This window comes from Oryctolagus cuniculus, chromosome 1, assembly GCF_051225735.1.
Source record: "Oryctolagus cuniculus isolate XC-2025 breed Fujian yellow rabbit chromosome 1, ASM5122573v1, whole genome shotgun sequence".
NCBI lineage: Eukaryota > Metazoa > Chordata > Mammalia > Lagomorpha > Leporidae > Oryctolagus > Oryctolagus cuniculus.
In genome coordinates, this window is record NC_142867.1 from 5,055,049 (window position 1) to 5,072,310 (window position 17,262).

The 17,262-nt window shown below is 45.2% G+C and overlaps 1 protein-coding gene across 1 annotated transcript in view; it reads right to left on the reverse strand.

Moving 5' to 3' along the window:
• The window catches only part of TOP6BL (TOP6B like initiator of meiotic double strand breaks), a 95,020-nt gene that overhangs the window by 71,200 nt on the left and 6,558 nt on the right, over positions 1-17,262 (reverse strand). The window contains exon 3 of the mRNA XM_089303922.1: positions 12,355-12,408. Within this exon, the coding sequence (XP_089160048.1) occupies positions 12,355-12,408 (54 nt within the window). The remainder of the gene's footprint in view (positions 1-12,354; positions 12,409-17,262) is intronic.

Here is a 17,262-nt window from a genome sequence, read left to right on the forward strand (position 1 = left end):
GCCTTTTGTGTGAATGCTAGAGATTCTTTTGTTGATTTCTAGTTTTGTTCCACTGGGGCCAAAAAAAGATACATGATATTCTTTCCATGTTTTACAATGTATTGAGACTTGTTTTGTGGCCCAATTTACAGTCTATCCTAGAAAAGAATATGTATGTTGTAGCTATTGAATGGAATGTTCTATAAATGTCTTAGTTCCATTTGTGCTATAGTGTGGTTTAACTCCAATATTTTTTATTTATTATTATTTTTTTTTGGTCTGGATGATCTGTCCACTGATGCAGTTGGGATGTTGAACTCCCGATTGTTGTACTAAAGCTTATCTCTCCTTTAAGATATAGTACTGTTTATTTTATAAAATTGGGTGCTCTGGCATTAGCTGCATATACTTTTTAAAAAAAAATATTTATTTGCAAGTCAGAGTTATAGAGAAAGACAGAGAGAGATCTTCCATCCACTGGTTCACTCTCCATATGGCTGCAATGGCCAGAACTGGGCCAGGCCAAAGCCAGGAGCTTCTTCTGGGTCCTCCAAGTGGGTGGCAGGGGCCCAAGCACTTGGGCTATCTTCTGCTGCTTTTCCCAGGCCATTTGCAGGGAGCTGTATTGGAAGTGGAGCAGCCAAGACTCAAGCCAGAGCCATATGAGATGCCAGCATTGGCACACCACAATGCGGACCCCAGGTGCATATACATTTTTATTTAAAGATTTGTTTTATTTATTTGAAAGAGTTAGAGAAAGAGGTAGAGATGCACAGAGAGCGAGAGCAAAAGAGAGAGGTCTTCCATCTGCTAGTTTACTCCCCAATGGCTGCAACGGCCAGAGCTGAGCTGATCTAAAGCTAGGAGCTGGGAGCTTCTTCCGGGTCTCTCATATGGAAGAAGGGACCAAAAGGGTTGAGCCATCCTCTGCTGCTTTCCCAGGCCACAGCAGAGAGCTGGATTGGAAGTGGAGCAGCTGGGACATGAACCGGCACCCATATGGGATGCTAGTGCTGCAGGCTGGGGCTTTAACCTGTTGTGCCACGAAGCTGGTGACCCCCGCCAAGGTTTTTAATGGAAAACCTATTATTCTAATGAAGGTCTCCTTAAAAGTGATCTGGCATTTTTATCTTGCAGATTTTAGAATTCCCTCTTTGCGCTGTATTTTTGAGAGTTTGACCATCATGCGTCATGGTGAGGATCTTTTCTGTTCCTATCTATTAGGGGTTCCATGGATCTCCTGTACATAAATGTCCATATTGTTCACCAAACTGGAAAATTATTCAGCTATTACTTCACTGAATAGGCTTCCATGCTCTGTTCTCCTCTGCTTCCCCAGGAATTTCCATCTTTCACGTATTAGCTCATTCACTAATGTCCCAAAGATCTTGGAGGCTACATTCATTCATTTTCTACTTCTATCTTTCATTTTTGGGGGACATAGTTCAAAAGACTAGCTTTGAAATTCAGATGTTTTCTTTTGCTTGTACTTTTTGACTTAGATTCTTAATTTCTAAGATTTGTTTGGTTCTTTTCCAAGATCTCCGTATCACTGTTGAATTTCTCATTCATATCATGCATTGCTTTCCTAATTTCACTTAACTGTACATATTCTCTTATATATCTTTGAGTATCCTCAGGATTGTTCTTTTTACTTCTTTACAGTCATTTCATCAATTTCTCTTTCTGTGTGGTCAGAGTGTTATTGGGTTTGAGATGTCGTACTGTCTCTTTCATGCTGCTTGTGTTGATATTTATACAACTGGCAGATCAGTTGTCTATCACTTTTAAGAGGTGGCTTTCATGGCTCTAGTTGCAGTTGAAGGGTTGGGTGTAGCTTCTCTATGTCTTCTGCAACTTTTTTTTAAAAATTTATTTATTTGAAAGTCAACGTTACAGAGAGGGAGAGATTGTCCATCCACTGGTTCATTCCCAGTGCAGCTGCCAGTGCTGGGCCAGGCTGAAGCCAGGAGCATCATCTGGGTCTCCCATGTGTGTCTCAGGGGCTCAAACACTTGGGACATATTCCACTGCCTTTCCCAGGCTATTGCAAGGGGCTGGATCAGAACTGGAACAGCAGGGACACAGACGGGTGCCCACATGAGATGCCAGCAATCCAGGCAGCAGTTTTACCCACTATGTCACAACACTGGCTCCTTCTGCCATTGTTAATCATGGCAATGGCAATAGGGGCATGGGGGATTCCTCTCAGTACCAGTAGGGGTGTGTGGATCTCACTGGTGGTGGTAGGGGCTATGGCGGTGCCAGGCCAAGTTCAGAGCATGTGTAAACTGCCACTTGTACTCAGCAAAGTCAGAGTGGGCTCAGATTTCTGGGGAGTCAGAGTCCTGGGCATTCACCAAAGCCAGAGCAGACCGGAGAAGGGAACTGTATAGCTCAGACAGGTGTGCCTGACCAGCTGTACCCATTGGCAGGCTCAAGCCAATGCACTCAAGCCAAGTCAGGGGCACTCACCAAAGCTAAGGCCAACTAAAAAAGGGAGCTGTGCAGTCCAGGCGAGTGTGTGTGACCAACCTTGCTTACCAAACCTGGTGTAAACTTCCAATCAGGAAAATACTGCAGGCAAGAATGATGAGATTCTGAACCAAGACAGTGATAAAAATGGAGAAAAGAGAACAGATTCAAGGAATATTCATGAAAATTCAGCACAGAGGCTGGCATTGTGGCACAGGGGGTTAAGCCATGACTTGCAATGCTTGCATCCCACACTGGACTGTCAGTCCAAGTCCCAGCTGCTCTCCTTCCAATCTAGACTCCCACTAATGTGCCTGGAAAGGCAGCACAGAAGGTGGCCCAAGGACTTGGGCTCCTGCCCCTCATGCGGGAGACCAGGATGGAGTCACTGGATCACAGCTTTGGCCTAGCCCAAAACTGGCTATTGTGGCCATCTGGGGAGTGAACCAGTGCATGCAAGATTCTCTCTCCCTCCTTGTCACTCTGCCTTTCAAATAAATAAATAAATCCTTGAAAAAAAAATCAGCACACACACAAAAAGTCTACTCAGGAAAAACACAGTGTTCTGTCTTCCTGTATCAGCCAAATTCATTACTTTAGGCAGCCAACTCCTCCTCCTGTGTTCCCAGCTTAGAAGATGAAAAGTATGTGATAACCCAAAAGGCCAGAGCTGGAGCAGTTAAGTGCCCAGGTGATTACTCAACAAGGTATTAACAACAGTTCAAGGATTTTAAGTCAACACAGGTTCCTGCAGGCTAGTTTCCACTGACTGCTAAATACTAGGAGTTACATACCACTCAGCCAGGGTACAAGCCATCTCTAACAATGAGAACTGTTACTTCATTCCTCTTTTGCCTATCCAACTTCAAAAGGAAAAAGAATATGCCATAACTGAGTATAAACAATGTCTACCTTTTCCATCCCCTTCGCTATCACACCAAATCTTGAACATGAGCTCGCTAGTGAAGTGCACTTCAACAAATGTAACAGGGAAAAGAGCTAAAAAAATACTGGAGAAAAAAGAAGATAGCACACCCCCCCCTTTTTTTTTAGCTTTTCTTGATCCTCAATTTGTATAAAACCTACCAAGTGTTAGGCAAATTTAGCAGCAAAAGACTGTTTCGAATGTATCAGAAGCTTGGGAAGTTAAGTGTGGTCTTACAGGGTTTAATAGGTAAGCAGTGACCTATAAGTCCACAAAATCTCCCCCACTTCTACACTTAGTATATGAGGCTGAAGTTAAGCCTGCTTCTTGCCACCTGAAACAGCAATGGTGCTGACACTTCATCTGCTAACTCTCAAGAATGAATGAGATCATGTCTACAAAATGAGCTCCTGGGGGAAAAATATTAGATAAGTTCTGAGCTTTAGAGCTCCTGATCTTATATAAAATTATAATCAGATTTTTTAAAAAATTGATTAAGTCATATATTCAAGAGTTCACTGGTGCATTTCTCACTCAATATTGAGCAGGCCTGGGCCTGTCAACTCTCCAATCCATGAAAACCGCTAATCCTCACTTCCTTTTCCAGCAAATTAACAAAGAGAACAAAACTAACCTTGGGGGTGGCGGGAGCCTCCCTGACATCCAGAAGGTGAAGCACAGGCAGAAGGCAGAAAGTCTCTCAGAACCACACAGCTACACAACTCACATCCGCAGCAAAGCAGTGCTTCCCACCTACGAGGACTAGCATTTTGAAGGAAAAAAAGGCTAAATTTTCTTTGGTAAACATTGAGACAGATGTTTAACCTAGTGGTTAAGAAATCAGTTAAGATCCTCATGTTTGGAGCCAGCTTTGTGGCACAGAGGGTGAAATTGCCTCCTGTGGCATCCCATATGGGCACCGGTTAGCATCCCGACTGCTTTACTTCCAATCCAGCAGCCCTGCTGACGTGCCTGGGAAGGCAGCAGAAAGTGACCCAAATGCTTAGGCCCCACCACCAATGCGGGAGACCTGCAGTGAGCTCCTGGTTTCAGATAGAGCTCTGGCCACAGCGGCCATCTGGGCAGTGAACCAGTGAATGGAAGATCTCGATCTCTCCTCTCTAGCTCTGCCTTTCAAATAAATACATAAATCTTAAAAACAAACAAACAAACAAATAAAAAACCTCATGTTCCATATAGAATGCTGACCCTGGGAGGCAGCAGTGACAGTTTAAGTAATTCAGTTCCTATCACTCACATAGGAGACCTGGATTAAGTTCTCAGCTCCTGGCCTTCAAGTCTGGCCCCTCCCAGCTGTTGCAGACATTTGGGGGGTGAAACAGTGGATGGGGGCTCACTCTCTCTCTCCTCAAATAAATAGAAGTAAAAGAGAATGATTGACCACAGAGTATTTTGCTAAAGACTTAAATTATGTCAAACATAAGATATTTTTAAACATTAAAAAAATGAGTGGCAGAAATAAGAAAAAAACAGCAAAATAAAGGGACCTATAATGTTTCTCCAACTCATTATTTTCGTTTATTCTTCACTTGAGTAAGGACATTTTGGGAGTAATCCTTAAACCTGAAGAAGGGACAAACAAAATAATTACATTTCACTAAGGAGATATTTATGACAGAAGTAGTTCTACACAAATGGATTATATATATATAAATGGATATATAAATGGAATTACACTAAGTGGATAAATATACAATGGAGAATAGTTCACATATTAATATGCAGTTATAAGGAATTCTAAACTCCCAGTGGTATTGGTACTTCAGAAAGTTTGTGGAGGGCCTTGTGGTTAAGATGCCACTTGGGATGCCTCATCCCATACCAGAGTGCCCGAGTTTATCTATCTTAACAGATATCAGTCTTCAAAGCAGAGGACGTTATTCTAATTGGCAGAAGGTCTCAAATCTGGTCTGAGGTGCTTTTTTCTAGTATGAGGGAATCATTAATGGAAAAACATAAAACCATGTTTAAGTTAATTTAATAAATAATTCTATATTATAAAGGCAAAATTAACCAGGAAATTCAATAAGATTACATAATGGAGAAAACTAAAAGGAGAAACCCTCTTCCACTAAGCAGTTAAAATTGGGAATTATAAGAAAGAATGCTAACACGAAAGTATTTCATAATGTTCACAGAAAATGCATATATGAAAAAAACTATGCATGAATTTCAAAATTTCTTTGCACCAAAATAAACATCTTTAGTTTACTTTTCCATGAATTCTTAAAAATTTTTATTTGTTTTTATTTGAGAGGCAGCGAAACACAGAGAAATACAGGGAGAATGTCACTCCCCCTCTTCGTGGAGGAACGACACTAAACCCTGCCTAGGCTTCATATCCGAGTCACGGCACCATTATGTCGCTCCCCCTCTTCGCGGAGGAACCCTGCGCTGTTCTTTTGTCTGCTCGGCCCTTCCCGGGTTTGCTGCTGGTTCTTCCCGGGTTGGCTACCGTCCCTTCTACCTCCGTGGAAGGGCGGTTCCCCCTGCCACTTTCCCCACTTCCGCGGGGGAGCGGCACACCGCCGGCCGGCTCTCTCGGGGGCTGCTCAGGTGTTCCTTCAGATAGATGTTCCCCTTAGATGTTCCTGGTGCATGTTGTCTCTCTCCTCCTTTATAGTCCTCTTCCACCAATCCCAACTCTGCTACCCACACGCCGAGTATGCTGCTCTCCTCCAATCAGGAGCAGGTCCTACAGTTTATTGGTTGAACTGGAGGCAGCTGTGTAGAAGCTGTTTCTCCCTTCTCAGCACCATATTGTGGGAGAGCAGATGCATAGAATAAGTCTTAATTCCAGTAACTTAGTCTAGTCCGAGTTGCTCCCCACAGAGAAAGCTCCCATCTGCTGGTTCACTCCCCGAATGCCTGCAATAACCAGGACTAGGTCAGGCTGAAACCAGGAGTCAAGAACGCCATCCAGGTCGGACACGTGGTGTCAGAGAACCCACTGCTTCTGTGCCTCACCTGACGATGCATTATTATCAGTGTGCACACTAGCAGGAAGCTGGAGTCAGGAACAGAGCCGGGACTTGAACTCGGGCACTCAGGTATGGGATGAGGGCATCCCATGTAGCATCTTAACCAAAAGGCCCTCCACAAACTTTCTGAAGTACCGTATACCACTGGAAGTAACAGAGACATTATAGAGCCAGCTAGTCTCAAGAAAATGAATCCCACTTTAGACAAGTTGAATATGACTTTTCTGAGAAACTCTCAAATGGAATAGTCTAATTAATAAAGCCATTCCAGTGGAGTTCAGGAGACAGGTCAGTGACCAAAGGGGAAAATAGATCTTATCAGCATAGAAACTTAAATAGTTGAGTTTAAAAGTAGAAAGACTGTCTGAATTGAATATAGAATAGTGATGAAGAATAACAAAAGGAAAGAAAGGCACGCTGATGACTGAGCTTTGGGGAAAATCCTCTAGGTTACCAAAGAAGCAGCTTGAACATAACCCCATTACACTACTTACCACACTGCATTTTATTTGCACAGCTGCCTCTGCTTCTGTGACTTCTTTGGGGCAAGGGAGATGTTAAACACTAGTTTCCTGAACAGGGGTGGGCATTTGGCCTAGGAGTTAAGACGCCAATTGGGATGCCCATGTCTTTCCTTAGGGTGCCTACCTCCTGCTCCCAGTACCAGGTTTCTACCAGTGCAGACCCTGAGAGGCAGCAGATGAGGCTCAAATAGTTGGGTTCCCATCACCACGTGGCTGGACGGAGTTCCCAGCTCTCCACTCCAGGCTGGCCCAGTCACGGCCATTGCAGACATGTTGGGATGAACCAGTGGATAGGAGCTAGTATACTTGTTCTCAATGGTGAACACGTTCATTCGTTCTCTCTCTCTCTCTCTGCCTTGTAAATAAGTTTTTTTTAAGTTTTACTGAATAAAAGTATGAACGGTTAAGGAACAGAAGAATGAAAGGAAACAGGAAAATTATCCTGGTTATTGTTTATTAATGCAACATAAATCAAATTCCCAGAAATATGAGCCTATTTTGTATAGGAATTGATATATTCTCTTTTTTAAAAAAAAATATTTCAGGGGCTGGCGCTGTGCTGTAGTGGGTAAAGCTGCCACCACCTGCAGTGCCTGAATCCTATATGGGTACCAGTTCAAGTCCCGGCTGCTCCACTTCCAATCCAGCTCTCTGCAATAGCCTGGGAAAGCAGTAGAAGATGTCCCAAGTCCTTGGGCCCCTGCACCCACATGGGAAGCTCCTGACTCCTCGTTTTAGAATACCATAGCTCCAGTCATTGCGACCAACTGGGGAGTGAACCAGCAGATGAAAGATCTCTCTCTCTCTCTCCCCCTCCCTCCCTGCCTCTCCTCTCTTTGTCTAACTCTGACTTTTAAATAAATAAATAAATCTTTAAAAATTATTTATTTATTTGAAAGGCAGTGTTACAGAGAGGCAGAGGCAGAGACAGAGGTCTTCCATCCACTGGCTCACTCCTCAGGTGGCCACAATGGCCGGAGCTGAGCCGATCTGAAGCCAGGAGCCAGGAGCTTCTTCCAGGTTTCCCACAAGAGTGCAGGGTCCCAACCACTTGGGCATCCTCCACTGCTTTCCCAGGCCATAGCAGAGAGCTGGATTGGAAGAGGAGCAGCCGGGACTCGAACCAGTGCCTACATGGGGTACTGGTACTGTAGGCAGTGGCTTCACCCTCTATGCCCAGCGCCAGCCCAATCTAAAGTATTCTTAATACAGAGATATAACCCTAATAGGACAGACTGAATAGGAAAGAAAAATGAAAACAGATGGCTCTACAAGAGTTCCCATAAAGAGAGGGGAGATCTTATTCCAGACACGGAGAGAAATCAATCAAGCAATGAAGACAACATGGCTAAACTGAATTCAGAGGCATACTATTAGTTCTTGTATAGATACATAATTCTTTGAGAATCGGGAAACCTGATGATTAGTAAATCAGTTGCTAAAGACTCCCTGATGAAGCTAATTAAATAGTGTAAAGATTAGTGAATGGCCAATTTAAGGCAATTTGCTAAAAATATTACAGGAATGCTAAATAAATAATAGTAATAAAGGCATAATTAATGGTGCATAAGCAGGGAGCTAAGGGACTCAAATCCTACTCTTGAGCAATTTCTTTTGTGAGCTTCACTGAGCAATTTTTGCTAATTAGTAAGAACACTACTGAGTGGAGGTTAATATGATGATCCCTAGCAACTGGAGACAGGCTGTAGTTAGCTACGAATTCTGACTAACCACAAGGACTCAATTTTTAATGTGTACTGAATTTTCAGCACTTCCTACTGTGTACAAAGTGCCACCCATACTTTATCATAAGGATATTAAAAAGCGTTAAATAAAATTGCTTTTAACTTTTAAAATAAATTAAAACTTACCATGATACAAACTGCTCAAAGTTTGCATTAGCATAATAGGTGGTTATTTCAGAAATAATACTCAGCCAACACCTCCTCCCCAGCAGTAACAATAATAAAACCATTCCCTTGTACTGATGTGGCTTTTCATTTTTTTCAAAGCACTTTCACAAATACTAATTGAAGTAGAAGCTTTATATATGATCTGACCACTCCTTGTATAAACTACATTAAGTATGGGTTTCTGTTTCAGGAAACAGTCTATCTTCTCCTTAGTACTAATAATATATTCCCTTTTATTTATATGGATTTTCACTTTAAACGCCCTTTCCCACATATATTAACTGGAGCAGGGTCATCAGAAATGATTTCTCCATTTTTTGCATCCTCCCAAGAGCTTAATCCTAAAAAGAAGAGCAACTAAAATTTGATAAATAAGCTAGATGATTTTAAGGCAGTAAACCCATTCTTGAATTTGGATTCAAATCTCCCCAAAGTCTCAAAATCAGAGCAAACTCTCCAAGACAATAAACTGATTCTCCTTTTTCCCCAAGCATAGGCTTCTAAGGGGGCAAGAGAATGGCATGACTATATAGGCATAAGGGGAGTTCACCACTATAGCCCCTCTGTGTCAGTCACAAGGCCTAAAGCATAGTAAATGCTGGTAAATCACTGTGATTATTACCAAAGGAGACACCCTACCCAAACTCACAGAATTATCTGTTCTACAGCTAAGAAAACAAAAAAACACTCAATTTTTTGTTATTTTTCCTCTACAATTACATTTTTATCTGTATGTCTGTTTATATTTTATGTTTTTATACATGTGCATTCCAAGCAGAAATATAACAAAACCAACAGCACATGGCAGGGGGGCCGGTGCTATGGTGCAGTGGGCTAAGCCTCTGCCTGCAGTACCGGCACTCTATATAGGCACTGGTTTTAGTCCTGGCAGCTCCACTTCCAATCCAGCGCCCTGCTATGCCTGGGAAAGCAGTGGAAGATGGCCCAAGTGCTTGGCCTCCTGTACCTGTGTGGAAGACCCAGAAGAAGCTCCTGGCTCCTGGCTTCAGATCGGCTCAGCGCCAGCCATTGTGGCCATTTAGGAGTGAACCAGCAAATGAAAGACCTCTCTCTGTCTCTCTGTAACTCTGCCTTTTAAATAAGTAAGTAAGTAAGTAAGTAAATAAATAAATAAATAAAGCACACGGCAAGGGGCTAACACAGTGGTGTAGCAGGTTAAGTTGTCACCTACTACACTGGCATCCCTTTATGGGCGCCAGTTTGAGTCCTGGCTGCTCCACTTCCAAACTAGTTCCCTGCTAATGTGCCTGGAAAGCAGAAGATGGTCCAAGTACTTGGGCCCCTGCACCCACATGGGAGACCTGGATGAAGCTCCTGGCTCCGGCCGTTGTGGCCATCTAGGGAACGAGCCATGAAATGGAAGATCTCTCTCTCTCTCCAACTCAGTCTTTCAAAGAAATAGATAAATCTTTTTTTTAAAATTGGGGGCAGATGGCAGTGTTGCGGCATGGTGGGTAAAACTGCTGCCTGCAACACCAGCATCTCATACAGGCTCCCGTTTAAGTCCCAGCTGCTCCACTTCCAATCCAGGTCCCTGCAAATGTGCCCAGGAAAGACGGCACAGGATGATTTTGCCCCTGCACCTCATGGGAAACAGAGGAAAACTCAGGCTTCCGGCTTCAGCCTGGCACAGACTCTGCCACTGTGGCCATTTGGGGAGTGAACCAGCAGATAGAGGATCTCTCTGTCCTTCCCTCTATCTGTCTGTGACTCTGACTTCCAAATAAATAAATTAATCTTAAAAAGAGCACATGGCAAAAGTTGAGCTCTACTAAAAATGCAACAATAGACAGACGGAAAGTAGATACAGAGGACCAAGTACTGCAAAGACAGAGGAATACAGTTATGATTCTTCATTTAGTAAGCATGCTAAAGCCTCCACACGTGGGGAGAAATTACTTCAGAAAAGAAGTTTCAAAAGGTAGAATTGTTTCCTACATATTCGTGTCTTTAGAGTATCCATGTTTTAACTGAAATGCAAAAACAGTTTCTTCTTTTTTTATGATATGACCAAGATAAAGAAAAATACTTTGATTTATGTAATAAGTGGGTTGCTGGTAATCTGGCTATAAATTTTTAATTGATTTGCATTTTTCAAAGTACTAAGAAAATTTGCTATTTACAAATAACCAAAAGTAAAAACCTCATAAACATTTATTTTATAACATTGTACCTTTCTAACGTGGCTTTCTGGGTGTTTACATTTTATATCTATCACATTATTTTTCTAGAGAAAGACAAATGCAAGAGTCTTTTAAAAAATCTACTTATATTCCATATCTAGTTGGGAAGTTTCTTTTATAAATTTATTTTGTAGGGGTAGGTGTTGTTTTTTGTGGAGTTTTCTTTTTTTGTAAGATTTATTTTGTTTATTTGAAAGAGTTACAGAGAAAACTTCCATCCGCTGGTACACTCTTCAAATGGCCACACAGACAGGGCCGGGCCAGGCAGAAGCCAGGAACCTAGAACTCCATTCGGGGTTCCCACGTAGGTGGGAGGCCCAAGTACTCAGGCTGTCTTCCGCAGCTTTCCCATGCGCATTGCAAGGTGCTGGTCAGAAGCAGAGCAGCACTGGTGCTAATGCGGGTGCCTGTGTCGTTGCAGGCAGTGGCTGAACGCTTCGTGCCCCCACACCAGGACCAGTGTTGAGGTGCTGCAGGTTAGGCTCCCACTTGGGTGCCCACATCCCATTGTGAAGCACCTGGGATCAAATCCCATCTTCACTTCCAATCCAGCTTCCTGCTAACGCGCAAGGAAGGCAGCACGTGGGAGACCTGGATGAAGTTCCTGGCTCTTGGCGTCAGCCTGGCTCAGCCCAACTGTTGTGGACATTTGGGGAGCGAACCAACAGGTGAAAGATCTCTCTGTCTCTCTCGCTGCCTTTCAAATAAAATAAATAAATCATTTTAAAATTTTACGTAAATTAACAACGCAACAGAAAAAAAGACAGGCCCGCTTGATAATCTGACCAAACAACCACAGAACATAGAACCGAAAGCACAGCAGCTCTCAGATCACTTTGGTCTCATTAAAATAAACGTTTTGCCCGTTGGCTTATTATTCTTAAGTCAAAGAGAAGAAGAAATGCTTGTCATTAAGGACACCAAAAACTTTTAAACTAAACCAACACTGGCATATAATATGGGAAACAGTATTAACACTAGTCAAATCACTTACAGGAAAAGCATTCTCCATACATTCTTTGAAGTAATAGGAAAAACGGCTTACTAAAATTTGTATTTTACACATGGGAAATTTTGTCTGAAACTTGTGTCTGAAGCTGTATAGAAAGTATTCAGAGAAGCCACAGTGACCTAGGTATCTTGTCCATTTCTGTAACTACAGTTCTGTAGATCATCTTTCAGTAGGGTTGCCAGATAAAATAGACAAACAAACAAACAAGAAATATCCAAAGTATAAACTTAAGTTGGTAACCTTATCTTTCAGTATAAGTCTGTTTTAGAAAATACTAAATTCCTTGCCAAAGAGAGTCAGTCTTTTCGGTAATTCTTTACCTTTTATGAATTTCTTGAGGATGAAGCCACTATAAAGGCACCCTGCAGGAGCAACTGCAAGAAACAGAATACAAAGAAATATCACAAATAAGAAAATTAAATGGATTCTGTGGGGAGCAGCTCGGACTAGACTAAGTTACTGGAATTAAGACTTATTCTATGCATCTGCTCTCCTACAATATGGCGCTGGGAGAGGAGAAAACAGCTTCTACCCAGCTGCCTCCAGTTCAACCAATAAACTGTAGGACTTGCTCCTGATTGGAGAGCAGCGTACTCGGCGTGTGGGCAGCCGAGTTGGGATTGGCGGAGGAGGACTATAAAGGAGGAGAGAGACGGCATGCACCAGGAACATCTATGGGGAACATCTAGCTGAAGGAACACCTGTGCAGCCCCCGAGACGAGCCGGCCGGCGGTGTGCCGCTCCCCTGCGGAAGTGGGGAATGCGGCCAGGGGAAACTGCCCTTCCACGGAGGTGGAAGGGATAGTAGCCAACCCGGGAAGAACCAGCAGCAAACCCGGGGAGGGCCGAGCAGACAGAAAGAACAGCGCAGGGTCCTGTGTCGTTCCTCCACGAAGAGGGGGAGCGACATACTGGTGCCGTGACTCGGATAGGAAACGCAGGACGGATAGGAAACCTAGCTCGGATAGGAAACCTAGGACGGATAGGAAACTTAGGAGGGAAGAAACGGGAAGAACTGGGAAAATGCCGGAGAGAGAGACTAGCAAAGAGCCTAGGTGCCGGAAGAAGCTATTGAAAGCCTAGGCATAGACTCGGATATGGACTGTGGGAAAGAAGTTAGGATTGAAAGCGAAAGTGAAAGCTTTCATAGACTCGGATGCGGACTATGGCGGGGAAGCTAGAAGATTGAAAGCGAAAGTGAAACCTGGAGGAGGCTTGGACTCGGATATGGACTGTGGGAAAGAAGTTAGGATTTAAAGTGAAAGCAAGAAGAAACTTAGACTTAGATACGGACTGCAGGTTGAAAGTGAAAGTGAAACCTATAAGAAACTTAGACTTGGATACGGACTGTGGGGAGAAGCCAGGAGAAATGAGAGGAATATTGTTGGAAGAAAACTTAAGGAAACATACCGGGTAGAGAAAAATGTTAGGGAGGATGAAGCCGCGAGTGCAGGCCAAGGCGGAGACGAAAGCCACTTTGGGGTTCTCAAGTTAGCCCGGGAATAGGGGGCGAAAAGTTGAAACCAGAAGCTGAGACGTAAGCCAGATTGGGATCCGTCTGATTAGCCCGGGGAGCAAAGGACGGGAAGCCAAATCGTGGGGCGGAGACGTACGCTGGGTTGAATTCGCCAGGCTAGCCCGGGGAACTTGGATTGAATGCTAGTGGTGGAGACGCAAGCTACGCTGTGTTACTCGCGGAAGCCGCCGTGTGCAGAGAGAGCACGGGGCGTGAGTAGATAGGGAACGGGGCTGGCATAGGCCGTGGTGCAGACGCGAAGGGCGTGGAGACCGCGGAGCGCGCGAAGCCAAGCCGCGCAAAGCCGGGAAGCTGCGCAGATGAAAGAGGCGTGGGCTGAAGCAGCTCAGCTGGGAAGCCGCCGAGAAGTAGCCTCGGGGCGGGCAGCGGGAAGCTGCGGGGATAAGAGAAACAGAAGTTTGGAAGTGGAGTGAGAGAAATGGGAATGTTGGCAGACAGAAGTAAAATGGGAGAAATAGGAATGCCCGGAGATAGAGAAATAGAGAAATAAAAAGGCCTCCCCTCAACATGGCAACGAGAAAGTTTGGATTCGGTCTGCCTGATTAAGTGAGGCGATGAGCACCTGGGCGGCTAGCAGCTTATGCGCCGCAGGTCACCGAAGACAGGCACGAATTAACATCAGTAAGGCTTCCCCACAATGCAACAATTAGGAGGCTTGGATTCGGTCTGCCTGATTTAAGGCGGTAAGCACCAGCAAGCAGCTCGACCAAAGCATGAGCTGCAGGTCACCGAAGATAGGCACAAACCAACACTAATAAGTCTCCCCCACAATACGGCAATGAGAAGGCTTGGATTCGGTTTGCCTGATAGGTTTTGTAAGCCCCTGCGGGCAGAGCAGAGCATGCGCTGCAGGGCACCGAACACAGGCACGCATCAGCGCCTAAAAACCTCCTCACAACATGGCGAAGAGAGGACCCGGATTCGGTTTGCCTCATTGATAGGACTTGTAAGCACCTGTGGCAACTCTAGCAAGTAGAGCAGAGTGTGTGCTGTGGGACACCGAAGACAGGCGCGTATCAACGCCAAAAAAATAAAAAGAAAGGGGGATCTGTGGGGAGCAGCTCGGACTAGACTAAGTTACTGGAATTAAGACTTATTCTATGCATCTGCTCTCCTACAATATGGCGCTGGGAGAGGAGAAAACAGCTTCTACCCAGCTGCCTCCAGTTCAACCAATAAACTGTAGGACTTGCTCCTGATTGGAGAGCAGCGTACTCGGCGTGTGGGCAGCCGAGTTGGGATTGGCGGAGGAGGACTATAAAGGAGGAGAGAGACGGCATGCACCAGGAACATCTATGGGGAACATCTAGCTGAAGGAACACCTGTGCAGCCCCCGAGACGAGCCGGCCGGCGGTGTGCCGCTCCCCTGCGGAAGTGGGGAATGCGGCCAGGGGAAACTGCCCTTCCACGGAGGTGGAAGGGATAGTAGCCAACCCGGGAAGAACCAGCAGCAAACCCGGGGAGGGCCGAGCAGACAGAAAGAACAGCGCAGGGTCCTGTGTCGTTCCTCCACGAAGAGGGGGAGCGACAGATTCTATTCTAAAAATCAAATAGGAGTCTGAAAACACTGCTAACAGTTACAGAATATTAAAAAGGTGACCTTACTATTGAGTTTAATAAAAACATAAGCACCAAAGAACTGCATGCATGCATTATTTACTGCAATTAATACAAGGATAAACAGCAGATCCTGTAAGCTTACAAAGAGGAAAAGAAAAAAGAAGAAGAAGTCACACATGTAAGAATCAGAAAGGCTTTTGAATTTTCAGCAGCAACACCTGAAGTTAGAAGATAATGTTGGGGCTGGTGCTATGGCATAGCAGGTAAAGCCACCGCCTGCAGTGCTGGCATCCCACATGGGCACCGGTTAGAGTCCGGCTGCTCCACTTACGATCCAACTCTCTGCTGTGGCCTGGGAGACCAGTAGAGGATGGCCCAGGTCCTTGCGCCCCTGCACCCACACGGGAGACCCAGAAGAAGCTCCTGGCTCCTGGCTTCAGATTGGTGCTGTTCTGGCCATTGTGGCCATCTGGGGAGTGAACCAGTAGATGGAAGACCTCTCTCTCTCTTTCTCTCTCTGCCTTTCCTTCTCTCTATGTAACTCTTTCAAATCAATAAATTTTTTTATTTAAAAAAAGACAATGTTACAGTGTCATCATAATTCTGAAGGAAAATGAATTCCTGCCTAGACTCTTACATTCAGCCAAACTATCAATCAGGTATGAGTGTAGATATTTTTAGAGATGCAAGGTCCCAAAGAAATTTACCTCTCACTCTTTTTCAGGAAGCTAAGGGGAACCCGTGAGCCACCAAAACCAGAAGTCAGTCCAGGAAAAACAAGATACTAGGATTTGAGAAACACAAAATCAACACAGTAAAAAAATCAAAGAACTACTCTGAGGAACGATGGGGGAGCTCGAGACCACAGCTGGGTACCAGAAATGGAAGGTTATCTGTGGGGAGCAACTGGGAGCAACTCGGACTAGACTAAGTTACTGGAATTAAGACTTATTCTATGCATCTGCTCTCCCACAATATGATGCTGAGAAGGGAGAAACAGCTTCTACGCAGCTGCCTCTCGCCAATTTGATTGACTGAGCTGCAGGAGCTGATCTTGCTCCTGATTGGAGGAGAGCAGCGTACTCGGGGTGTGGGTAGCAGAGTTGGGATTGGTGGAAGAGGACTATAAAGGAGGAGAGAGACAACATGCACCAGGAACATCTAGGGGGAACATCTGAGGGAACACCTGTGCAGCCCCCGAGAGAGCCGGCCGGCGGTGTGCCGCTCCCCTGCGGAAGTGGGGAATGTGGCAGGGGGAACCGCCCTTCCACGGAGGTGGAAGGGACGGTAGCCAACCCGGGAAGAACCAGCAGCAAACCCGGGGAAGGCCGAGCAGACGAAAGAACAGCGCAGGGTCCTGTGTCGTTCCTCCACGAAGACGGGGAGCGACATAATGGTGCTGTGACTCGGATATGAAGCCTAGGCAGGGTTCTGTGTCGTTCCTCCACGAAGAGGGGGAGCGACATAATGGTGCCGTGACTCAGATAGGAAGCCTAGGCAGGGCTTAGTGTCGTTCCTCCACGAAGAGGGGGAGCGACAGTTATCAAGTCAGGATTAGAGGTGAGGGGGCTGGTGCTGTGGCACAGTGAGTTAAGCTTCCACCTCGGGTGCTGGCAGCCCATACGACCACCAAGTTCAACTCTCAGCTGCTCTCTTTCTGATACAGCTACAAGCTAATGTGCCTGGGAAAGCAGCAGAGGATGACCCAAGTGCTGGATCCCTGCACCCACGTGGGAGACCCAGATGGAGTTCAGGCTCCTGGGTCTGGCCTGGCCCAGCTGTGATCACTGCAGTCACTTGGGGAGTGAACCATCAGATAGAAGATATCTAGCTACATCTTTCTCTCTCTGCCTTTCAAATAAATAAATATTTTAAAAAAATTGTGAGGGCCGGCGCCATGGCTCACTTGGTTAATCCTCCGCCTGCAGCACTGGCATCCCATATGTGCGCCAGGTTCTAGTTCCGGATGCTCTTATTTGAGTCCAGCTCTCTGCTGTGGCCCGGGAGTGCAGTGGAGGATGGCCCAAGTGCTTGGGCCCTGCACCCGCATGGGAGACCAGGAGGAAGCACCTGGCTCCTGGCTTCGGATCAGGTGCACCATCCGAAGCGGCCATTTGGGGAGTGAACCAAC